The sequence below is a fragment of the Malaya genurostris genome, chromosome 1 (genome assembly GCF_030247185.1).
Source record: "Malaya genurostris strain Urasoe2022 chromosome 1, Malgen_1.1, whole genome shotgun sequence".
NCBI lineage: Eukaryota > Metazoa > Arthropoda > Insecta > Diptera > Culicidae > Malaya > Malaya genurostris.
Window position 1 is genome coordinate 94,849,342 of NC_080570.1, and position 27,417 is coordinate 94,876,758.

The 27,417-nt window shown below is 39.0% G+C and overlaps 1 protein-coding gene across 1 annotated transcript in view; it reads right to left on the minus strand.

The window, feature by feature from the left end:
- LOC131425122 (serine/threonine-protein kinase Smg1) overlaps positions 1–26,484 on the minus strand; it is a 54,371-nt gene extending 27,887 nt beyond the window's left edge. The window contains exons 1-6 of the mRNA XM_058586729.1: positions 26,351–26,484; positions 25,419–26,286; positions 23,865–25,295; positions 22,736–23,803; positions 10,723–13,421; positions 9,589–9,991 (exon numbers count right to left, since the gene is read on the minus strand). Coding sequence (XP_058442712.1) covers positions 9,589–9,991; positions 10,723–13,421; positions 22,736–23,803; positions 23,865–25,295; positions 25,419–26,261 — 6,444 coding nt within the window. The 5' untranslated portion in view covers positions 26,262–26,286; positions 26,351–26,484. The remainder of the gene's footprint in view (positions 1–9,588; positions 9,992–10,722; positions 13,422–22,735; positions 23,804–23,864; positions 25,296–25,418; positions 26,287–26,350) is intronic.
- Positions 26,485–27,417: the final 933 nt, after the last annotated feature.

Consider the following 27,417-nt stretch of genomic DNA (forward strand, 5'->3'; position numbering starts at 1 on the left):
TATCGGCAATAACAAACACTGATGATGGCTCAGCGAATCTAACATAATATCGTCATTGTCAGGGCTTTGGCCATGGTACAATAAATTGTTATATGGACATATACTGTTTAAAGTATGTCGCTTGCAAGCACATCTGTCCAATGAACGATATCATCAGATGAATTATCATGCTGTGATTGTGATGAAAACCATAAAACAAATTATTAACAAAATTTTCATCTAATAGAATTGAAATTAAAATCATTAGATGTATTAGATGTGTGTATTAGAAGATTTCGCAAAACCGTTCGGCTGCCACGACTTGCTCTTTTAAAACACCATTTTTTTCTAATGTATCTGTTAGTCAATAAACAATGTTTACGATTTCAATGCGTTGATGGGCAAATAGATCAAATGATAGCAGTTAAAATGCACAATATATCGATCTGTTTTTTCCTAATATGATTCTAAATGCTCGTAGAGTAATCAGAAAGAACGAGTTCTTCATGATAAACTCTCCGCTGGTTTTAAACCAGTTTTATTTCCAATAGCTCAACTAATTTATCTATATGAGAAATTTTTCTACAATTGATCTGATTCTAGCAGATCAATCAATAACATTCAGGGTCTCAAATTAAGCAATGATTAGCTCTATTAGTTATACATTCTACCAACTTAGAACTAATAGACTAGAATACTATCGAATGTAAACCCTGAAATTGTTTTGGGAAAAATAGATATGGCCGTATATAGATAATATAAATATTACGTTGCGTGAACCATTTTCTATTCAACTCACTGTTACCATCGATGCCATATTGGAAAAGATTGAAGAAAAATTCATATCGAGATTTTTCAGGTTCAATAAAACATTAGTTTGATCAAAACCGTCTGGAAATTTTAAGTATGTTTGAATATACGTGTTTTAAACACCATTCCGATGATTCTCTTTAAAAATAATATTGTTATTTGCACAGAAGTTTGTGTACAATCATCAAAACACGTTAATTCAAAGGCGCTTGAAAATTTCATGCGTACGAATACATGTTTTACCATAAAAAAGCAGTTCGTTGTCGATTTTTTCTTTACAAAAACACGAAAGATCAATTCTACAATGTAGCATTATCATTTTTCATGTGCAGGTTATTTTACAAGATCCAATTAGGTTTTTTATGTTTTTGTAAACGTCATTCCATTTCTTGTTTAAATTAGGTAACCAAGTAGCAAATGTAACTTATTGAACTTTCAAGATGTTTTACAATTGATGTAGAAATGTTATTTATGTTAAATATGTTTAGAAATATATATTAAAATTGGTTTTGCAACTTATCACTGTTAAGTATCACAATACTTCACTGTACAACTTTAAGTACATGTAAAACAATTGTGCAGTAAATCACCAGCTTGTTAATGTTTCACTAGAAGCTCTACGAAAAAATTTCCATCGTCATGTAAGACGGGAGTAACTATAACAATTGTGCAACTTATCAAAAACTTTCCAAACGGCTGTCATAATTGTACCGGACACAATATACGTCGAAAGTGCTATAAATCTCTTGTGGAAGAAAAATTAGGGAAATGATTGATGCTCTCCGAAAGGTAAAAAAGGCTAATCCGAATTTATTAAAAGACCAGGTTGTATCGGACTAAAACTATATTAGACTTGTCTAGTGGAGAGTTGATTATCGAATGAAAACTTTTTCATAAAATGTTTGATGTCTCAAACAATGGTTACTATGCAAACCTGCAACAGGACCGCTTGCTGGTGTAACCGATTATTCCAACACCCCCTCTGAATCGGTAAGCCCCAGGAGCGCCCTCAGGTTTCGGAAACGTCCGATGTCCAATGCTTTGGTGAATACATCTGCTAGTTGATTTTCTGTTCCTATGGCTTCTAACTTAATTTTTCCATTTGCCACATGATCCCGTAAAAAGTGATGCTTCACGTCTATGTGCTTCACACGCTTGTTCTCGGTAGTCTTTGCCATTGCTATGCTACCACGATTATCTTCGTAAAGCTTGAAAGCACTGTTTGGTTCGATCTGTTTCAAATCTTCTAATACTCCATTTAACCACAGTCCTTCCGAAACTGCCGCGCTTAATGCCGCATACTCAGCCTCGCACGATGACAATGCAACGGTTTGTTGCTTTCGACTAGCCCAGGATACCGTACTACCAAATACTTTATATATGAATCCACTGACAGACTTTCGATCTACAGCATCTGATGCCCAGTCAGCATCTGCATAACCAACTAACGGTTCTGCTCTTTCGGTTCGCTTGTACAGCATCTTCATTTTCCTGGTTCCTTTTAAGTACCGAACCACTCGCTTCAATGCTTGCCAGTGAATTTCTCCAGGCTGACTTTGGAAGCGCCCAAGGTATCCAACTGCATAGCAAATATCGGGACGCACACACAGCATGGTGTACATTAAACTTCCCAACAATTCACGATAGGGTTGAGAAACTGCGCTTGCGGTCTCTAGTGGAAGCACACAGCCTTTTTCCATCGGTGTCTTGACATTATTGCAGTCTTGCATACCAAATCGTTCCAGCACATGATCAACAGCGACTTCTTGAGAGAGCAACAAAGCACCAGCAACACGATCATACTGAATCTTGATTCCGAGGAAATGATTTATTTCACCACAGTCAGTCATCTGCAGCTCTTGAGCAAGGGACAATTTAATTTTCTGCACTAATTCCAATCGATCGCCAACAATCAGTAAGTCATCAACGTAGATTATGATGTATATCCCGCCTCGATCGTTAATCCTGGTGTAGAGGCAGTAATCGTGTCGGGATCGACAGAAACCGATTTTTAGTAGGAGTTCGTTTAGCTTATTATTCCAACAGCGTGGACTTTGCTTGAGTCCATACAGCGATTTTTCCAGTTTGCATACATGATTTGAGGGAGCAGCGACTCCTTCAGGTACCGCCATATAAACGTCTTCTTTCAATTCCCCATAGAGAAAAGCAGTCTTCACATCGAGTTGATGGATGAACATCTTCCGGTGAACAGCTACCGCCAAAACGGTTCTAATCGTCGCCAGCTTAGCGACAGGAGAATACGTTTCGTCGTAATCCACACCAGCTTTTTGCAGAAAACCCTTGGCTACCAGACGGGCTTTGAATCGAATCATTTTTCCATTCTCGTTTTGCTTCACTCGAAAAACCCACTTGGATTTGAGGGGAATAACACCAGCTGGACATTCTACCACTCGCCAAACATGATTTTCATTGAGTGACCTCAGTTCATCTCGTACAGCTAGCTTCCACTGTTTTTCGTCAGCTCTTCCAGAAATAGCGTTGTATCCTTCAGGAACATTGGAATTTAAGCGACCAGCTTCATCATACAATGTGGTGGAATCGGCGATATTTGGACTATCATCTGGAGAATCGGATTGAACGGCAGTGAATATGTTTCCGGTGAGAAAATCTTTTAACTTACCGGGGAGCTTGCGCTCCCGTTCGCTGCGCCTCGGGGTTACCATTTCAAGGTTTGAACCACGGTCTGTTTGCGAAGGGAGCGCTTCAGTTTCGTCATTGTCTTCGTCATCAGTTAGAATGTCGTTCAACTGTTCAGCCATCTCGTCATTCTGCACGGTTGGTCCAGGCACCTTCACATCGATCTTGTCCTGATGGTTGTATTGGTAAGGAATAACAACTAAGGGAGTTTCGTCATACTTTTCATCCGCAAATGGAAAGTTACTTTCGTCGAACTTAACATCTCTAGCCAGAAACAATTTCTTTGCTTCAATATCCCATAGACGGTAAGCATTTGGTGCATAACCTATCATCACAGCAGATTTGCTCTTTGGATCTAGTTTTCCTCTCAGCTGTGCTGGCACCCAAGCGAATGCTCTACAGCCAAACACACGCAGTTTACCAAGGTCTGGCTTATGACTGGTCCACATTTCAGCTGGAGTTTTCCAATGCGGGACAGCACTTGTCGGGCTTCTATTTGTTAAATAGACGGCCGCCAAAACAGCTTCGTTCCAAAGAGTCTTCGGAGCTCTTGATTCTATTAACATCGCTCGAACCTTTTCGACGATTGTCCGATTAAATCGCTCGGACACTCCGTTTTGCTGTGGCGTGTACGCAGCTGTAGGTTCTAATTGAATTCCTTTAGATACGTAAAAGTCCCTCTGGTCCAGGGAACAATACTCTCTTCCTTGGTCAACCGTGAGCTTTGAGATTGTTTGGCCCAAAGCAGCAGTACTCATGGCTACATACTCCCGGAATTTTTGGAAAACTTCCGATTTCTTCTTGAGCGGATACACTACTGCGAAGTGCGTGAAATCATCAATGAAGAAAACGAAGTATCGAGATCCATCCCATGCTGACGGCGTAATTGGGCCACACACATCAGAATGCACTCTTTCTAATGGCCTCACAGCACGCACTCTCGTTCCAGTAAATGGTTCCGGCATTGTTTTCCAAGAACACATACATCACAGAAATCCAGCTTACTTGATAACCCAGGAATTCCTGTTACCATGTTGTGTTTCACGAGCGCTTGCAAGTTATTGCTTCCTAAATGGCCTAAGCGACGATGCCAAAGATTGCCGCTTGTATCTTCACACAAGTTTGCAGCCACAGTTCCAATGAATACGTCGAATTCGTAGAAATCACCTCGCATTTCACAAGTTCCGATCAGCTGACTACCGTGTTTGATTACAGCTTCCGTTTGCTTGAAAGTGACGTCCAATTTCGCCTTTGCCATCTTCTTCACCGACAACAAATTCGCTCGAAGTTCAGGCACGTATAGTACATCCTTGATGACCACTTGAACACCTTTGCTATTAACACCCATTATGCAGCCTCGATGCCATGAAATGAGTGACTGATCGTCCTTCGCCACATTGATGACTACAGGATTCTTCAGTTTCGTAAGGTTGGTGAAACAATGCTTCACGTTGACAAGATGATCAGTTGCGCCAGAGTCCAGTTTAAACGATACCATTTCCGCGTTTCTTTCAACGGTGCACCTTCCAGTCATGAAAGCTACCGCCTTTCCTCCGCAAGCAGCATTAGCTTCTACCTTCACTTTCACACGGCAATCCTTAGCTTTGTGTCCCTTCTTCTGGCAACGATTGCACTTGCCAAGAAATTTGCCAGGTTTCTGCTTCGATCCCGAAAAAGCTGCTGGTTTTTCTTGATTTGAATCTGATGTCCGGTCAGTTTTCTTAAGTTCTTCAGCAAGAAGTCGCTCTCGAACAACATCCAGTTTCAGATCTTCACCAAGATTTTCCAATGCAGTAACCAGAGGATCGAACGATTCTGGGAGTGTGACAAACAGCTGGGAGATGACATCGTTTTCTTCTACCTGTGCTCCAGCCAGTTTCAGCTGCCGTATCAAATCTTCGAACGTTTTCAAATGATTCTTCACGGACGATCCTTCTGCCATTCTGAGCTTCGCCAGTTGCTTCCTTACCAAAGTCTGAGATGAGACGGACTTCTTCGCATAAACGGCTTCAAGACTTCTCCAAATTTCTTTCGACGTGTCCTTTTCACGGACGAGGTCCAGCAAATCGTCATGGATGAAAGAAATCAGCAAGTTTGCAGCTTTTTCGTCTTGTTCTTGAAACTTCGGAATTTCAGCTGCAGCCGCTGATGGATCATTCTTGATGACATCGAGTAGTTTCAAAGACTTGAGGTATCTCTCCACTCTAAAGCTCCAATTATCGTAGCCGGTTCCCGAGAACTGCGGTATCCCGTGGACCGATTCCTTGCGTGAGTCGCCCATAACCTATTAAAAGACCAGGTTGTATCGGACTAAAACTATATTAGACTTGTCTAGTGGAGAGTTGATTATCGAATGAAAACTTTTTCATAAAATGTTTGATGTCTCAAACAATGGTTACTATGCAAACCTGCAACAGGACCGCTTGCTGGTGTAACCGATTATTCCAACAGAATTGATAACGTTGCTGTAAAAAATATATTTCTGCAGAGCCCGCATTGTTTTTGCTGCCTCGTGAGTTTTTAGGTCAGTGAGTGCAGTTTTCTTCAGTTTTAGAACAACATTGACATAAAATTCAAAACTTGCAAAAAAGTTGTGCAAAATTTATCTGTTTGAATTGAACGCAAAACTTGCAGACATGAGAATATTATCATAAAAGTTGCAGGAAAACAGCGTTATATAAGCAATGAAAACAAAAATCAATCAGATAGTTTGTATTCGGTTTTCATCTCGCGAAAAAAAAAGCAAACCTGACATCACTTTTTAAAGATATTGAACGAAAAGTTAATTTCATCATAGTTACTCCTACAGTTATATATTACGGCTTGTACAACTTGTTTTTGCAACTCCAGCACACGGACTCATCAAAATAATACCTACAGTGGGTATCACAAAAGTCGGACCCAATAAGATGAATGACTATATTGTATTGTTGTTTAATTCAACTAGAAGATTGAAACTGACAAAAAAAAAACAAAACGTAGAGCATTTCTTTCCGAAATATTAACATGTTAATGTTTACTGTTATTTAGATAATATATGTCATTTCGTTGGGTGAACCATTTCCTATTCAACTCACTGTTATCATCGATGCCATATTGGAAAATACTCAAGCAAAATTAATTTCGAGATTTTTAAGATTTATTTACACATTAGTTTGATTAAAATCGACTGAAGTTTGAAGAATGTTTGAATACTCGTAATTTCGGCCGTACGAATACATGTTTCACCATAAAAATGCAGTTCGTTGTCGACTTTTCAATTACAAAAACACAAAAGATAAATTCTTGAATATGTAGGATTATCATTTTTAATGTGCAGATTATTTTACGAGATCCTAGTTTGTGTTAAGAGCCGTTGTATTGAAAATCAAATGTGAAACTTATTCATTCAAAATAAGTTTGCATGTTTTTGTAAACGTCATTCCATTTTTTGTTTACATTGCGTAGTAGTTCTCACGAGTTTCCCAATTGTTTTGTCGTGAATACGACTTACTTTACTATGGGGTGCCTTTTCAAAATTTACCCTCTGAGAGAGTGATAAGTTTTTCATCGTGAATATTTCTTGTTGTATCTAACGAATCAACATAATTTTTGTTACATGCCATCGGAAATATGATCACAATTTTATGATAAAATTTTCAGTTGTGTGACATAATCTCAAATAGTTCAAAATTAAACTTTTCTGAAATGTTTGGTATAAACGAGTATCAAAGAGGATAATTCATAAGGCGCGTTTGCCTTTCTCGTATTTTGAAAGCTCATAGCTCAGTGATCTGTGGAAGGATTTATATAATCTAACTACCAATAAAATCGAAATTTTTCAACTTAAACGTGTATAGCAAAAGCATTGAAGTATTTCAATAGTACACAATTGAAAAACCTATCTCATTTGACCCATGTCAACACTAGACAATCAGAACGCGTTCTGAGGAAGAGAACAAAATATCTGCTGCTGTACAACAAATCGTTCGAGAAAAATGTTCCGAAAAGTGGTGAAAATCGTAGTGAGTTCCTCAATTTGGTCCTTCTGAATGCTAGAAACAAATCCCTACAGCATATTGATAGTTTCTTTCAATAAATTATGCAAATCCGAAATGAAATAATCGACATTAAAATCCTGTAAGCTGCTATTTTTATAGCCGTTAGGACCGCCCATTAGTAAAAAAGCTACAAACGAAATCACGTAAAAGAAAGCTCCTAACAAAAATTGAATCAGTTTGGATTCTATCGCCAATGCGAGCAGATGTATTTTGTGCCGTTTGCAAAGCTAGTTTCGCTTCCGACAAGAGCGATTACGTCACAGCTGCCAGTCATTTGCATGGATGAAAAAGCAACGGTGGAGAGCATTACACCAAATCAGCCGTTCTAATGGCTCTAAAAGTTTTCTGAAGAACTATTAGGATTTGTTGTTCGCAAATCGAAAGGAAATATCCTCCGTTTAGTGCAAATCTAGAACAGTTTGGTTAGATTTGTGCACTTTTCGCTGTGTGACATTCACAGTAATCGAGATCAAGTGAAGCCTTCTTTGTTTTTGCGAAAAATGTGGAAAAGGGGAATGCTTGCATAATTCATACAATTGATCAACTAATTGATATTCGGAAGTGTTAAGGAACATGTCAATTGTTTTCGTATTCACGACATCCAGTTATGTCTCTGACATTACCCACCCGCCTTTTTTCGCTGATTTTATTACTGCCTTTGTGATGGGATCGAGGCATGAGTTTTTGTATCAGTTGCACAATCGTTGTAAATAAATGTTCGTAATAACGGAAGAACATAACATATGTTGCACAAAACAGAAAATTGCGCTTTTTCCATAACACAACAGTTACTAGAATAGTAATATAAACTTACTTTATAAATTGCACAATCAGTAGAAAAATAAAGGACAGCAACTTAACATGCTACTTGGGAAAAATGTGCACTCGATACAATTCCCGTATAATTCTTGAATTGGACAGATTTGGTTAGTTGATGACCAAATACTGATCACTCCAATTTCTTAGAAACGGCTGAACCGGTTTGCATAATCTTAGACTCGAATGAACGGTCTTATGATCCCATACAAAATGTTTGAATTTTGTTTGGATAGGACTTCCAGTTTCGCAAAAATGAAAATATGTGCACTATTTTTTCTCAAAGATGGTGTGACCGATTTTTACAATCTTAGAAACGGCTGAACCGGTTTGCATAATCTTAGACTCGAATGAACGGTCTTATGATCCCATACAAAATGTTTGAATTTTGTTTGGATAGGACTTCCAGTTTCGCAAAAATGAAAATATGTGCACTATTTTTTCTCAAAGATGGTGTGACCGATTTTTACAATCTTAGATTAGGTCTTATGATGATATACAAAACTCCTGAATTTTATCAGGATCCGACTTCCAGTTTCGGAATTATAGAAATTATAGTGTGTTAAAAATTCTACACCACCACTTAAATGGGCGACAAACATTTGACAAATTTTTTAAACTTGTCTCAAAACTACTCCATTTGATAGTCATTATCAGTAGACAGCCAAAAAACTGATTCCGGCTATCATGGTTCCCGGTTTCCATAGGCATCGGAAATAGTGGTCATATTTTCCGAAATGGATATCACTCACTTTGCTCAGCGATGGTTTGACCGATTTTCAATTCCTTTGGTCCCATATGGTATTCCTGAATTTTATCCGGATCTGACTTTCGGCTTTATACCATCGCATGAACCGCTCTCACGTGCTCTCGCCTAAATACACCCAAGTGATGACTGACGCGTGATGGCGAGCACTTCTGTGAACTTCAATTGATAGAGAGTAGATCTGGCCTTGCTATGAAAAACTTGCAAGGAAAAACAAAAATTCAGCGATAAATTGTTTTCTTAGCTCTGTGCTAGACACTTTGGTGCGATTCAGTGCTAGAGGTAAAAGAAAATAAACACGCGCACTCATGGTGTGTGCATACTTTATACAACAGTGGTGTATGTATGTAAAAGAGAATAGCTCTCGTTGAAGTTGTCAATGCGACGGGAGAAATCTCGTTTGCTCTTCGTCACACAGAGGAGATGGACATCTCTGATGGATACAGCATATGTCTTAATAATCTAAACAAACTTACAATAAAAATAGTTCAATCGGAAAATATTGCTGAATATACTCACCTCTATTCCGGTAACTCCCAGTGCTTCTTCCAAGTTAGGAGTCATTCGAAATGGCACCTTCTCCGGTACACGAAGTGTCTTACCCTTCTCGAAGCACACATTGTAATCGATATGCACAATTTCACCCGAGGCTAACTTGACTAGCACGTTGTCTAAATGACGATCTCCGAGACCGATAATATATCCGATGACACTCATCACTGCAACTGATAGCGAATAGTTGCGCACCACCTGACGCCAGGCAGCGGCCGTTGCGCTATGACACCACAATTCTTTAGCTAAAAGATCACGAGGTGTTTCACTCTGGAGCTCGGTCAACACTTGTTTCAAAGCTTGCACTGGCCAATCCTTCCGATTATCAGACGATTTTAGACCATGTTTCTGTAGCAAAGGGTTCAGTTTCCTAGAATTAAACAAAAAATTTTTTGATCACATTCATTTGCAATTCTCGGAAGGAACTAATATCGACTGGAAAATTTCAAGATGACGGCGACAACAAATTTGTTTTATTCCACCTAATGGTGTAATGATTCCTTTCTGATATTATTCATTATTATTAGATGGTGGTATAAAATATTCATCGCTGAACCCAGTAGTTCGGAACCGGATGTCGGTTCCAGATGAAATTCAGATAAAACCTTCTACTTGAACCTAAGTTCGTGATAATCGGTCAAACCATTTATGAGAAAATAGACTAAGTTACATTTTGGCGAATTTGATAGGTCGTCTACTCAAGAGTATGGGACCATAAGATCAGCCAGTCTCGGAAAAAAGTGAGAGCACGTTTTTGCTATTTTTTGGTGCGTATTACCCTGTTTCTCTAGAACCGGATGTCGGATCTTGATAAAATTATATAGCAGTCTATGGGACCAACCTTTCATTTGAATCTAAGTTTTTGAAAATTGGTTCAGCCATCTCCAAGAAAAGTGAGTGCACGTTTTTGTTTCATACAAACACACACACATACATACACACACAAACACATGAAGATAGATAGACATTTGCTCAGTTCGTCGAGCTGAATCGAATGGTATATGAAATTCGGCTTTCCTGGACTCTGTTAACAAGTCGATTTTCACAGTGATTACACAGCCTTTCTTAATGAGAAATACAAAAACACTTAGAAATACTTACTGATAATAGAGTTCCGATGGACGACTGGTTGCTCCCGGTTTGTCCTTTTTATGAAGTGTCTCTCGTTGTTGCCATTTCTTATAAAGAGAAAATATTGGGACTGTGTTGTCCACCCAGTTGATCAACCCCGATCGTGGTCCAAGTGGTATGACAGAGTAGTGCTCGGCCCGATAATAAGTTATATTACCATTACAATCGATCGATTTGGTCATCATCAAGTTGGCAATCGACAAAAATTGCATTATTCGTTCGTCCAGGTGAAGATCTTCTAACCCTTTAAATAGGTAACTATATCGACGACCGTTACTACCGTAAAACATCATTTTTTTAGGTTTTGTCTTGGTCGGTAGTATCTGCACCAAATTATCAACCGAACGGATAAAAATTTGCTTGTTAGTGCTATCTATTCCGGGCATGGAGATAGCTGTATTAGACAGTTTCGAAAGCACAGGGCTTATTTCGGAAATCCGCAATGAAAATGCGATTCGTTTTTGGCTGCGTTGTTGCATCTGTGCGAAAAGAGTTTTAAAACGAATCCAACCGTCGGTTGGTTTCTTTACATCCAACGGCTCTTTTAGTTTCTCAATCGTTGCACTGATGTACTTCAAATAACGTTCTTGAAAACTCTTTTCATGAGCAGTTTGCGACGGTCTAGATGTCATTTCGTACAATTGCTCTAATACGAACACGAGTGGTCTCAAAAGAAGTTTGTACTTTTCGACTAACAGGCCCTTTTTATTATCCAGTTGACCATTTTCTGATATTTTTTGCAATTCATTTTCGAAACTCGTAAATCGTTTAGCATACTCAGAATAGATTTGTTGCAATGAAATAACCCAAAGCTCATCCCATAATAAGGAAATTCTTCTGAGTTCATGGACAAGAACCTGTACTTGCTTAACAGTTTCCGGAGCATCCTTGGATAGAATATCTAATAATGCGTTGAAACATATTGCTAAACCAGAAGTATCAACAGGCTGGTCAACTTTGACTCCAGTTCCTATTTGTTCTATTGACACCTCGGCAATATCCATTTTTTTCTCTTGCACGGAGCCTACGACCGCGGGGAAGATAATTAAATCAGGAGAATCTTTAGCTACCCTACAGAGTAATTCTGATACGCGCTTTCGTACATATGGTTCGTGGTGATTCAAGCGTGAGAACAACTGCGGAGTGATAACGCGCCAAGGATTTGTAGGAGTGGCAGCAAGTCCTTCTTCCAGGACTTCTTTTAGACCAAGAGCATGCTTAACAATCAATCGCAACAAACGAAGTGTTGCTGTCACAGTGGAGGAACTACCATTGTCACTTTCCATTTCGATCGAAGTAGATAGTTGCAAATAGCGAAAGTATGCAGCAGCTGCTGCCTCGTAATATCCATAAATTGTACGATGTGTTTGACGCCAAATTTCCACTATTGATTGAAGCTTCTCTGGCGAACAGTGACTTAAATCCGGTACCGTTGATAATAGCAATTCAAGCAAATCAGTGGAACTTGTTTCATTTAATCCAATTTCTTCTTCTTCGGCACCTACTTCGTGTTGATTAAGAATAAGTACAATTTTTTCAAGATCATCCGGTGAAGTGACTGGTAGAATTTTTCGAATCTCTTCCAAATTAATACGATGAACCGTGTTACCTTCCGTATTGAATTCTACCATTTTCTTTCCCCAACGGTAACACCAAGATCCTAACTGACACCAAGCTTTGGCCAATTGCGGACATCGTTGTACACTTGCCTGAAGTAACTTACCAACAGCAATATCCATAGAATTGAAAATAGATACCATCCGTGTATCCGGCGTTGGTTTTATATCTGGGAGTAGATTGATCAACCTTACCAAGGGCGAGTTACTTTCTGTTTGCAAAATCTTAATGTCTTCATTCTGTACCCAATCGGCTATGGTAAGCATAAACCGCGCTTCTCTATCGCGCAAATTATGTGACACTTCATTATTTATGCCAACTAGTTGATTGTCGATTCCGATGGCAGCAACGGCCGCAAATTGAATTGCATCAAGTTTTCCATTTGATTGACAGTATAGCCATTTGCACTGCTCATACACAGCACGAGAAACACAATCTTCCCAAACGTATTCTTGGGCTGTATTCATTAGCCAATTCTTTACATTATCAACTGTGATCTGTTGTTCTGTGTCAAACACTTTAGACAGACTGGAACTTCTGTAGAAGGCTTCTAGTTCCCGCTGACACAAACTATAGTTATTTTCTTTCCTTGCAACCGATACCAGATCCAACCTCATCTCAATATTATGCTGCTGACAGTTTTTGCTATCGTCGAGAAATTCTGACCAAGAAAGAACCCTCATCATCGTGAGGGAGCCATATCTTTTATCAACTCGGATCGATTTTAAATCGTCCGGTGTACACTGGTTCATTTTTGCAATATATGCAATGTGATTGGTGATTGTCAACTGAAACAGATATTCCTTCGATTTAGTCAGAAGACATTCTTGCAACCCGCTATGTATGATCTCATTACACACACGCAGTCGTTCTTCCCTCTCTGGGGAGTCAGGCTCCATGATGATGGATACGATACTGTTTTCTGTATCACAAAAAATTTTATGGCAAGAAAAGTTGTTCGGTATGTCTGTTCCGAAATCAGCGAGCTCCCAATCTGACATGTCGATTGCATTCTTGTCCTTGGTTTTTTCGTATTCCATCCACGATAATACCTGTAAATTAAATGAAACAAATATGAATATGGATTGCACAAATATTTCATCATTAACTTCCAAACACGAAAATCCTTTTAAAGACTCGATGCTTAAGGAAGCAATAATGCCATGCTTTTTAGATTTACATTGATGTCTGCATATACACAATGTGTTTGCTAGTCTTATCATAAGGCAAAAATCGTAAAAATGTATCTACTGTGGTACAGAATTTTCACGATCTTTCAACAGTATATGCGAAAACAAGTTGATTTTTTCATAATGAAGTTTTTGTTTCACAATACAGTCGGTGTCTAAGTATAATTTCTCTAATTGTTCTGCTTTTCACGGTAACTTAGGTATCGATCAAAACTTTATCGCTTTATCGATTTCGTATAAATCTGCTAAAGGAAAAGAAGATATTCCTCGAGTTGAAAAGTGTCCGATATTATCAGTTGGATCTTAAGTGGGGAACTTCCAGAACAAAGATAATGAAATCCTTGGACTTTTGGCTACGAACACTTTACGCAGGAATACCGCTTTTACCAGTTATATAAGCTTGAGATGAGCGATGAAAACGGTAAAGCTTAGTTCAATTTAATTTGAAAGTTTGTTTAGCCATTGCATTACTTCTTTTAAATTTTTCGTATGTTTCTGGTAATTTGTGAATTCGTTGCAAAAAAAATTTACCTCTTTTTATTCGTAGAACAAATTTTAGGCTTTTTCGAAACCTTCTCGGCGCAAATAGGTGGTAATCTAAAGGGGCTAGGTCTGGTAAGTAGAGAGGGTCGGGTTTCGGGTATTTGTATCCGCAAACCCGACCCGAACCCGAGCTCGACGGGTATTGGTCGGGTTCGAGTTCAGAAAAAATATGTTTGTATATGGTTCGGATCGGGTACGGGTGATAATTTTTTCATTTTTAACGGGTACGGGTCGAGTTCTGGTTCAAAAATTTGATCGTGTTTCGGGTGTTTTATTTTTTCGGGTTCGGGTTGGGTACGGAATAAAGTTTTTCACTTTCGATCGGGTACGAGTCGGGTTCGGGTTTAAGAAATTGATTACCCGACCATCTCTACTGGTGAGTAAGCCGCATGCGGTAACACTCTCTATCGAAGCTTCTCTATCTACTCCCGGAACATGAGGCCCGAAAGCCTCCTCAAGCTACAATGATATTCGGAACGAATTTCTTCAAATGAAAACCCAAAATTCACATTTTTCGTGATTGCTTGCTATTCGACACAAAGTTCTAAATATTTTGACTCAGTTAAAGTACGATGTGGTATAAAAGTGGTCTGTTGTATACTGTATGTTGTCAGATGTCAAAATAATAAAAAATACTACACTGAAGTCTTTTTTATGCGAGTTTACGTACCGCATAAAAAACCGCATGAAAAAAACCGCATAACCCTGAAAATTCGCATAAAAAACCGCATAACTCTGAAACTTCGCATAAAAAAACCGCATAACTCTGAAAATTCGCATAAAAAAACGCATAAAAAAGACCTGTGTATATGTGACAGTTCTGCAAAAGGTACAACTTCACCTGTTTGAGGTTATCTACTAAACACTTATTCTATGCTGATATAGCAGTTGTGAAAGTTTTCAATTACTCTAGATGGAAATGACGAGAAATAAATGTCACTCTCAGATCCGCTTGCAAATTATAAGCGAAACAGTAGTTTCAAAATTGTGTTCTTTCTTTCATTTACCCTTTGTCATATTTGATTTTCAGTGAAACCCGTATACTGTGCAATGTTGATATTTAACCAAAGCTTCGTGAATCGATAATGACAGAAAACGATTCACAATGATTTTAACCTGTTGGTGCTCGTATCTCTATAGTTGTTTTTGTTTTTAAAGAGCTTCTGGAGTGTAATTACTTCGATTTATCATATTTTAGAAATTCTTTATACTAGGGCACATAACCGTTTTTATTATTTTTACGTCTCATCAGTGCAGAGCAGTTCAAATTGAACTGCTTAGTGCTAAACTCGGCAGTTCAATTTGAACCGCTAAGCACTGATGAGTCAAAGACGAAACGTAAAAATAATAAAAACGGTTATGTGCCCTAGCACAAAATTTGGCTAACCCCTAAATGACCATACCTGCATCGGCCAGAAATAGTCGAAAACACGTTTTCGTTCGGCACGTCAGAAAAGACATTGCACTCCGTTGCAAAACAAAAAGTGTTCTATAAGTAGCAGAAACTTTACGTCTGCTTAGCGGTTCAAATTGAACTGCCGAGTTTAGCACTAAGCAGTTCATTTTGAACTGCTCTGCACTGATGAGTCAAAGACGAAACGTAAAAATAATAATTCTTTATAGCCAAATGTCGCAGATTTTCATTAAATCGATGAAATAATGATAACTTAAATTCGATTGATTCTCCCTGCAGACGTTCCTTTGGTTTCGTCTTGTCATAGGGGAACGAGTGACGTTAAAACTGATACTCTCTTTTTTTGTATGAGAGACGAAAAGGCTTCGTCTCTCTCTGTTTGTTTTATATCATTTACGAATGAGACGGTAAAAAATAACAAATATGAGGCTGTTAGATTGAATTTTTTGTTTGAGAATGCGTGACAATCTTCTGAAGTACGAGACTGGGTATTTGAAGACTCCCTACTTTGGAAAGTGAAGATACTGAAAGAAATTGCGTAGAGTATCAATTGCAAAGATATATTCCCTATCAAGCTCGTATCGCGTTTCTTTCACTTAATGTAGTAACAGATGTTAAAAATGAGACGAGGGTAATGTGAATGGCTTTTTCGGGGTAGGCTTTGGAATTTACCGATTTGATGTCCATTTCCTATGTGTGACGAAGAGCAAGTGTAATTCTCCCCTTGCGCTGACAACATCAACGAGAGATCTTTCTTTCACACATATACACCACTGTTATATAAAGTGTACACGTATCGTGAGAGCGCGTTCTTTCACCTTCTGATCACACCAAAGTGCTAGAGCTGAGGTGATGAAAATATTTTCACCGAATTATACATGTCAGTGAGCTCTCTTATTTACTTACTTATTTAGGTAAAATCAACAAACACAATATGGTCCTAATGATAATTTCTAGTAATATATAAAAAATTTCCAAGTATCCTACTGCGTGATAGATTGAAGTTGAAACCTAATGAAACGCGGTTGAAAGATCTCTGCAAGCCAATAATAGCATTGTTAGCACCGTAGTTAGTTCGTCGTAAAGGAAGTCGAAGAAATGCACTGTTGCGAAGAGCCCGGGGTCGGACGTTGATTTTAATTTCGCGGAGCAAAGCAGGGCAGTCAATCCTATCGGTCAAAACATCTGCTATCAATAAAGCACGTGCAACATCTCGACGAACTTGTAGTGTATCGAGACCGATTAATAACCAGCGACTTTCATAGCTTGGTAGTTGGTGAGGATTGTTCCACGGTAAGCGCCGTAGGGTGAAGCGAATGAATCTGCGTTGTATCGATTCGATTCTATGAGCTCCGTTTATGTAGTGAGGGTTCCAAACGACAGAACAGTACTCCAAAGATGAACGAACAAGCGAGCAAAACAGAGATTTTAAACAGTGCACGTCTGTAAAATGTTTAGCCATCCTCATTACAAATCCTAGGTTGCGAGAAGCTTTAGAAACGATATAGCTGATGTGTTGCTTGAATGTCAGTTGCTCGTCGAGAAATACACCAAGGTCTTTAACGCACGTCGTTCTGACTATCGGGGATCCTTCCAGAAAGTAATCAAAATGAAATGGCTCTTTCTTCTTCGAGAACGTGATGGTCGAGCATTTGTCAGGATTCAATTTCATACGGTTTACTTTACACCACTCGACGAAGCTCAACAACTGTCGTTGAAGAAAACCTACATCTACTGGGCTTCGAATGTAATAGTAGATCTTAACGTCATCGGCCAACGATAGACGAGGGCCCTCTAGAGTAAAGTTGACGTCGTTGATATACAGTAAAAATATTAAAGGCCTGAGATGGCTACCCTGCGGAATTCCGGACGAAGCGATAAACTCATTGGAAACGTGATCGCCGATTTTCACTGTTAAACGACGATCTATAAGAAATGACTGCAGCCACCGAAGTCTTTCCAATTTAGCAATTGTTATATTGTAGTTTATTATATCAAAGGCAGCAGAGAGATCGGTGTAAATAGCGTCTGTTTGTAAACCTTTTGACATACCATCATTCACGTAGCACATGAATGACAATAGGTTGGTGGTTGTGGAGCGCTTAGGCATAAAACCATGTTGAGTGTCAACAATATATTGCTTGCAGTGGTTGAAGTGGTTGGTGCCAGAATAACCTTTTCAAACAGTTTAGGAACTGCACTAATCGATGTGATGCCACGGTAATTGTTCACGTCTTTTTTGTCACCTTTCTTACACACTGGAAACATAAAAGAAGGTTTCCATAAGTTGGGAAAAACTTCTTTAGAGAGTGACATCCGAAATAGTCGACAAAGGGGAGCAATTACACCAGTCAAGCACTTTTTCAATATAACTGCCGGTAAGCCGTCAGGGCCAAAGGAGGTAGACGACCTCATGCAAGCGATTGCCGTCCGAATCGAATCCAATATGAATGAGATTTAAAGAATTATTAGATTCTGGAACATCAAGCGCGGCGAGTGTAATTTGTTGCGGGCTTAAGGTTTCGTTTGTAAAGGCACGAGAAAATTTTTCCGAAAAAAGCTGACAGATTTCTCGCTTACACGAACCAGTAAACTCCCCAAGCTTCATTATAGAAGATAACTCAGACTCCTTCCTTTGCTCGTTCACGTGTTTCCAAAAAGACTTCGGATTGGATTTCAATTTCCGTTGTACATTTTTCAAGTAGTTGACATGACAACGCTTGACAGTTTTCTTGTATAATTGATTGATCTGCACATATTGATTACGCAGTGCGTATCCTCCATGTTTGGAATACCGTTTTAGGGCGGCTCTTTTAGTTGTTTTCAGTTGTCTCACAACGGTGGTCTGCCATGGTGGATGCAGGAACAGCCGTTTGAATCGTTTTGGTACAAAAAAGTCGATCGAGTAGCTCATGACGTTAGAGAACGTTTGTACAGCAGCGTTGATATGATCATTGTCGAGAATTTCCTCCCAGTCAATATGTATTAGAAAGTCGGTCATTTTATAGGGTGATTTTTTAAGAGCTTGAGAACTTTTTTAAACAATAAAACGCATAAAATTTGCAAAATCTCATCGGTTCTTTATTTTAAACGTTAGATTGGTACATGACATTTACTTTTTGAAGATAATTTCATTTAAATGTTGACCGCGGCTGCGTCTTAGGTGGTCCATTCGGAAAGTCCAATTTTGGGCAACTTTTTCGAGCATTTCGGCCGGAATAGCCCGAATTTCTTCGGAAATGTTGTCTTCCAAAGCTGGAATAGTTACTGGCTTATTTCTGTAGACTTTAGACTTGACGTAGCCCCACAAAAAATAGTCTAAAGGCGTCAAATCGCATGATCTTGGTGGCCAACTTACCGGTCCATTTCTTGAGATGAATTGTTCTCCGAAGTTTTCCCTCAAAATGGCCATAGAATCGCGAGCTGTGTGGCATGTAGCGCCATCTTGTTGAAACCACATGTCAACCAAGTTCAGTTCTTCCATTTTTGGCAACAAAAAGTTTGTTAGCATCGAACGATAGCGATCGCCATTCACTGTAACGTTGCGTCCAACAGCATCTTTGAAAAAATACGGTCCAATGATTCCACCAGCGTACAAACCACACCGAACAGTGCATTTTTCGGGATGCATGGGCAGTTCTTGAACGGCTTCTGGTTGCTCTTCACTCCAAATGCGGCAATTTTGCTTATTTACGTAGCCATTCAACCAGAAATGAGCCTCATCGCTGAACAAAATTTGTCGATAAAAAAGCGGACTTTCCGAATGGACCACCTAAGACGCAGCCGCGGTCAACATTTAAATGAAATTATCTTCAAAAAGTAAATGTCATGTACCAATCTAACGTTTAAAATAAAGAACCGATGAGATTTTGCAAATTTTATGCGTTTTATTGTTTAAAAAAGTTCTCAAGCTCTTAAAAAATCACCCTGTAGTATAGTCAGCTTTATTAAAATTATAGCTGATGATGTCGGTCGTGTTGTAGCCATCTGGTGGACGATTAGAGTAGAGCACAATATGAAGTGACGGGAGATGTCGAACAGATTTGACCAAAGGAAACGGTAAGGCACTAATTATAGGTGCAACATTTGCTCTGCTCGAGAAGCATAGATCCACCATTCGGTCGTTTTCGCTTGCAACAGGATTCGATTGGCGAAGTAAGTTGACACTATAAGCGTTGGATCAGCGAAAAAGAATCCACCGGAAGTTCCTTGCCATTTGATTCCGGGAAAATTGAAGTCTCTAACGATTAAAATTTCGTCGACAGGACGCGCGTGAGTTGAAAAAATTTCATGAAGGGACTCTAAGTGAGCATTGTTTAGAGCAAGATCGCGACATCGATCAGGTGGAAGATAGACTACGCAGAGGAAGAGTGTGAACTCGGCGAGCTTGACACTGATCTATAATTTCTCGACACGACTACGATCAACTGCGCTTCGAAACGTCTATGTACCGCAACGAGCACTCCGCCTGCGCTAGATTTGGGACTGTTAAGAGTACGGTTCGAAAAACTTCGTAACTGGCACCAAACCCCTAGACAGACAGCGTGTTTTCTCGGAGCCAAGTTCCGGTAAGAGCGATAATATCAAAACAATCGTCTGAACTTGCTAACAAACACTCGTCGACACATGAGTTCATACCACCGACGTTTTGGTAGTAAATCTGCAGATTGGAGTTACTTGATCGGACTTGCGATGGAAGGCAGGAAACGGGTATCGGATCAGTGCTAGAACCGTTCAGTGCAGATGAGTACTTGCCATTTGTGGTGGTTTGGAAGACCCCCTTTTCGTTTCCGCACACAGGACCGGGACGGCTGACGATCGCTGGCTGCAGTGGCTCGACTGTGGGGAACGTATCGGGGGCTTCCATGATGCTAACTATGTTGCGTCCCAGTTCAACCTCTAACGATAAATCACGCGCATCAATGGTGCTGGGCAGCAATAGGTTTCCAACGAGGGGCAGACATCTACAAGCGCGAACAAGATCAGGACTTGGATGCAAAGAGAAAAGACAATTCTTGCCGTGGAGAAATGTTTGGAAGACTCCTTCATCACACTCACACACAGGACCAGGACGGCTGGAGAACCCTGGCTGCAATGGCTCGACTGTGGTGAGGGGTTCAGGAGCTTCCAAAATGCCTATAACAGTGCGTCCCGGTATGTTTCCATGCAATCTCATAACGTCACTGGTGTTGTCAAGAGGGAAAAAGGCGATCCAGGTGTACCTTGCTGTTCCATACTCACAGGCGTACTACGGTCATTCTTATCTGGAGTAGGCGGGGAAACATCGATAGGCGGACACCAGACATCCTGCTTTCGGTTGTCCTCAAACTCACGAAAGAGGACACCTTGAGTCATGTGTCAGGATTAAGTGCAATATCACGATATTTAGCAGGAATTCCAACTTTGAAGGAAACAAAGTTCAGGGTGTTGACGTCCATTCCTTTTTTCACCAGCGGGATGACCGAAATTTCGTCATTGCAATTCAGTCCATCTTTCGTTAGTTTTTCGACCATCTCTTTACTAACGCTGGGATGAAAACGAGAGAGGGGAAGCTAGCGGAACCGTTGCAATATTGCAATTTTCGGCTGGTTTCCGCCCACCCCCCATGAACTGCTTGTCTCAACTGCCTCTTCGCGACGACGTTTAGCAGCCGGACAAGAAACTGGATTCGCTGGCACCGATGGCGAAGTAGAAACGATGCGAGACAGGTGAGATATTTGCTGGCTATTTTTTGTTATTTCGGCCTTCAGCTATATTGAGCCCATATTGACTCAGTTTTTTCAGCAATAGCTGAGACAGCACACCCAATGGAGGAAACTGTCTCGCGAAAACGAGTAAGTTTTATCAATTTACAACATTCGTCACAAATCCAGAGCAAATTGAGGTTCTCGTCAATTACTTTCAAAAGCGGCTTGTTCAGTTTTGCGCACTTCATGTGGACTACATGATTGCAAAAACCCGAACACCCTATGAAATCATCATCTGATTTAACGGTTTTAGCACACTAATCACAAGCACTAGCCATCGTGCACAAAACTGACACTGAGGTTCAGATGGCGCTTCGAACGGGAAAAATAGAGTGAGTAGTTGGATTTCTATATAAAATGAGATCTTCGGTAGCCGGCACTATAGCTCCAAACAAATCACAAACAGCGACCAAATGGATCGAAAAAACACTTCGAGGTCCTCCACCTCGACACGGCACGAAACACAATCCAGATCTCGTCGAAATCGTGAATAACGCAGTGGGCAAAACACTCAAAAAACTCCGAAATATTCAGAAAAACTACCAGAGCGAACAAACACACAACAATGGCGGTAAGTTGTTTACAAAGACTCTGGTGTACGGTTCGTATAAGAGAAGCGTGGGGCACATATATTCAACAAAATACAATTTATCGTTAAAAGCAAAGCAAACTCTTGGCATTACATTCCTTTTGTGAAATTTGACCTTACTGTTTCAACAGATTTCGCAGCCGATTCATAGCGTAAAGAATCATTGCATGGCTAGTACTACGATCCTACTGACAGTAAGAACCCTTCCAGGCCAAGGCTCGAACATATGACAATTAGCTTGTAGGACCAGCGCCCTATGCATTGAACCATCAACACGGGCGAGGCCAGCGCTACCTTTAATTTAAAAATTAAATCACAGAAGTGTTCGCTCACTAGCACTCGCCAGTGGTCACTTGGGTTCGTGCGAAGAGAACATCAGCTTCTTTAACCACAAGCACACATTCAAATTTTGTCTATTCGACACTAAAAGGAAGTGCGCTTTCCTTTTGGTGCGATGTTCGTCGGTTGCATCCCCAGTGTAGGTATGAATGTTACACACTAATAACTTATATTGTTCGTTGTCGATTGCTGGGTATGGACATGTTAGCAACAAGTAATCAGAGTTTCATTTATAGGGAAATTATAAATGTTCTCTCTTGAGTTTGTAATTATGTGTCACCTAGAACTTTTAGATCGTGGAACTAAGACGACTATCAACGTACTACCTGTGAACAAAATGAACCAATAAGTGGGAGGTGAAATGTTTGTTTTTTTTTCCATTTCATGTAGGTCTATTATATTATATGAGAATGTATGTATAACAGTAGTATTGTTTTTGGATTGGTGGAAACTATAACAGGTCAGATGAAGGAATAAATAATATCTAATAATTAAAAAAATTTAAATGAAACAATTTTGTAGAATTCTAACGTTAAAAGCTTACCTGTTTAGATGTGAGCGTTATCAGTGGTATCGTCGCTCGCTGTATCCCGTTAGTTTCCTCGGAAATGAGGAAGTCATGCAACTCGGGAAGACGCGTGGTAAATATCAAAGACAATGTAATCTGATCAACAATAAAGTCACGGATATGTCGATCTAAGTTTATAGATTCCGGATCAGATAGTATGGTCATAAAACCTTCGACTGCTGTCTCACGATGACCAGCTGCCTCCTCTGCTGCCATTTTGATCCAGAAGTATTTTTTGCCGGTAATCTTTTTCGCCCATACATAAACGCCGTATAATGCGTCACTTTCCCAGTTACGTAGTAAAGCCCACACCAACGACATAAGCGTATGTTCGAAGATAGGGTCACTTATTTTTTTAACTGCAACAAGTTCTCGTAGCACTGCTTCCGAATATCGAATAACCATTTCTGGTTCCATACAATGCAGCGCGACTAAATCAACTGCAGTTCGAATACGATTAAACCATTCGGCGCAAGTAGTAGAGTTAACCCGGAAAAATGTACGTGCCGGTTTTTCCGGATTGGGCATAGCAAATGCTGTCCCTTCTGCAGCATTATATATCGCTTTTTCCAACGCCTCTAAGAACCCTAGTAAGATACGAGCGCGCCGTTGATTGCCCATCGAAGCACTAAGGTTTTTAACAGTGGATTGTTCTTTAAGGGCTAGCACCCGAGCATCTTCTTTGATTATTGATTCAATCTTTAGAAACGTCTCTTGTGGTTTTCCGATAGGTGTACGAAGTTTGTTATTCACGCAAAAGTGAGCAGCCTCCCATTGAACCCATGGAATCAAGCAACGTAAATCGGCTAGTGCCATTTCAGCATATCTTTGGTTTTTTCCTCTGTCTACAAACCACGATTTGATGAAAACCTCTTTGAGAAAATCATCAGTATCTTCCAAGTCTCTTTTGAAGCAAATCTGGTCGATGAATGCTCGAAAATAATGTGATCTTATATCGCCAGTTTTTTCTGTTGCCACATACCAACTTTGGAGTTCGTAGATTCGCTGACTTCGATACTCATTGTTTCCGCTGAATTGGCTAACCTACAAGCACAGTGAAATTTTATAGAGCACAGTATATATGATTGTATTCCAACCGATTCACCTGTTTCAGAGTGTAACGCAGAGGCAATTTGGCCAGAATATATGAGAATATTTCACGAATTTTAGTACTCGTTGAACACATATGAACACAACACACTTCAGCAATACTTTGATAGACTGCTGAAGACAAAAGTTTGTATGAACAAGCCAGATCTAGACAATCAGCACATTTTAATGTAATAGTTTGGTTCGATCGCATGCTAATATCACAAACTTTCGTAAGTATTGCGTTGAAATTGTTGTTGTCAAGTAACACATCGTAGTACTGTGAAGCCTGTCCTATTACTGCCTGGCACCAGTCCAATAATAATTCAACGTGATGTAACGGAGACTCATTTGATAAAATCTGCTCAAGAAATTCAATAATCAATCTGAAATGTTCTGCTGTTGGACTCGCCGTTGACGTTGAAGTTGGTTCTAGACTAAGACGATGAAATGAATCTACGACGGTGTAATTTTTAGACCGTAGTAGAGCACTCGATGAAATAAAATTGCTATTTTTTATGCTGTGCTGATAAGCAACTCGGAGGATAGACAAATGAAGGCTTTGGAATTTTATCCACAATGCAGAGTCAAGTAAGCACAATTTATCCAACAGTACTACCAGTATGCTCGGCTGCAGTGTCCACATAACCAAAATGGAATTGTTAGCCATAGCAAGTGTGGACAGCGTCAGTAAATCAAAATTGATTGCATACTGTGCCTTCATAAGTTGCGTTTCTGTTACGGTATCATTGTTCCGGATCAAGTTCATCGCTTCAGACAAATCATCCAAAATATATGTATATGCTTTTTGCAATGTGTTGACATTCTTTATAGCCAGAATACGATGATACAGCTTCAGTAAACCATCCTGAATTTCACGATTCCGATGGTATCGGAGTTTCAAGAGCGAGGATTCCAAGTTCCAAACAATGTGAAGAAATTCGGTGCACAGGTTGGATGCTTTAAACTCTGTATATCTTAGTAGTAGCAGCAACAGACTGCATATCTGATTATGATTTAATGTTTCAGCGATATCGATTTCGTACTGAATCACAATTAATATACTTCTGTTATCAACGGAAACAGCACATGGTTCCAACATCAGTAATATAATCATACATTCGTTGATTGGTAGCAACACTTCTTCCAGACAGTGCTGTTTTGTTATTACCGTGCTTGCCTTGATAATAAGTTGAAAACTTGTATCTATCATTTCCCTACCAACTGACTGCAGTAGACCTTCTGGAGATAGAAGCAAACACTTGATAACTGTATTGAAAGCATCTAGAAGTGAGCTGAATGAAATAGCAGAAGATGAAATGTGACTTGCGCCTTCTGCACTTTCTAATTCTTCGCAACAGACTCCGATGTCTTCGACAAACTGGCTTAGTAAATTTAGTGTGAATTCTAAATCTTCATTCCAGAACACTTTGAATGACTGTAGCACCTATCACGCGAAAATAATTTTCATTAGTTTAATTTTCAATTTAATTGAAAATATCGTACACAAAACACACAAAGTGTAAAACCTAGCATTTTGTTTTTGTGTATGATTTTGGAGATGATTTACCTTAGAGCAATGCTGTTTCACATCGTTAGTTTGATCTGTTTCCAAATGCCACCCGACTACAATGTCCACAATATCGGTAAAATTAGCTTTGAAATGTTTTGGATACTTCGTACAAATTTCAACAATAACATCGGTTATAACTATAAAACAATCGGCTTCAGCAGTTTCTAAATAATCTTTCAGTAAATCAATCGTTCGACCTGCTGAATCCTTCAGATCCCCATTCGTATCCAAAGTGATTGTTTTCTTAAGTGCCTTCATCATAGCACGTTTCATTTTTCGCGAATATTTGTAGTACTTTACAATCCATGCCCGATATGATGAGAAGTCATGCCTAGCCACATAACCCATCATTCCAAACACCTCTGCGGCAGCATCAAGACAATCTCTTGGGCCATTTTCCATAACAGAAATGATTCCATCTGCCAAAATATCGAATGATTTCCGAATATACGATGCATTGCACGGTTCTAAGATGACTATACCAAGTTTATTGCAAAGATCAAGGCACAGCTTGGTGTCATTTTCTTGACAAAGTCTTCGCAATAGTTTTGAAATTCTCATATCTTCCGGCAGGTTTGCCTGCAATTGTTTATTTAATTCTTGTGAATTTAATCCCATAGTGAGAGCCTCATTGTATTGTTTTTGGTTATTATCTTTTCGTTTGGCTATGGTGCGAGAGTTTTGATATCTCTTTCCGCTACGATTACTTCCTCCTGCACCAGTACAACCAACAATACCGTCCATTGTTTCTAATGTCTCATTTTTTAGCCTTTTATCTGCAGCTCCACTTTGAGTTTTGTGATTATCAGCTTTATGACCGAATAATACCGCATTTTCCATTGCTGCTTTATTCTATCCGCATTTCCTGGAATAGAAGCAGAATACAAATAATAAACATTTCAATTATGCCACAAAAACACACAACATACCTTAACTACATTCAAACTAATTGGTTGATGGTAAATCCTTAAATACTCAGCTATCAAGGCTGTTTTCTAATAATATTGATAAGCAGTTCAAAATTATAACACACCTATAACCGTGTATTGGCAAAACGTACACGGCATCGGGAAATTATTAAATAATAAGTATCATACACACTCATTGAACACAACTCAAAATTGAGTGACACGCCACACAATTTCATACACGGTGAAATGAAATTACTCATTAATCAGTACAAGAATACCCAGATTTTGAATCAGTTCTACCTGTCACAAAATGAGTACTATTCTACACTGAACTGAAAATCTTATTTATATTCATTAGATTTGTCATATGAATCATATGCAGAATATAATTCATAGATATTATATGGAAACTTATAATCTTTATTTAATGTGTACGTCAAATCTAAATGGACGTTATCATAATGAAAGCTAAAAAAATATCCCATATAATTTATATGGAAATCCGATGAAAGTCGTGAATAGTTGTGTCCTCGATAGTCATAAACTGCTCCAGACTAATTTTAAATGCTAATTTTAAATTGCTGACATCCAACTTCGTTCAAGGATATGCGTTAACGGAAATATATATCCGGTACATTTCATTACTCTATCTGTCTCACTTCTCTTTCGCAAATATCATGAGGTGCTCCCTTACCGAATGGAATACTAGTATAGCTTGAATCCTCAAAGAAAAGTAGTAGTTGGCAGTTATCTACTATTCGTATGACCTCCATTGAAAGTTATATATATATATATATATATATATATATATATATATATATATATATATATATATATATATATATATATATATATATATATATATATATATATATATATATATATATATATATATATATATAAATTTTATAAAACTGGTCATATGGTATATATGAACCTATATAAATAACTTCGAAGTGAATATAATATGCGCTTCATAAATTGTTCCAATGTATGTTGTGCGGATATCTAGTAATGGTTATAAGACGCGCCAATAAATTTGACTCAGACTGGAAATTTCATTCGTTATATGGAAATCCTGTAAA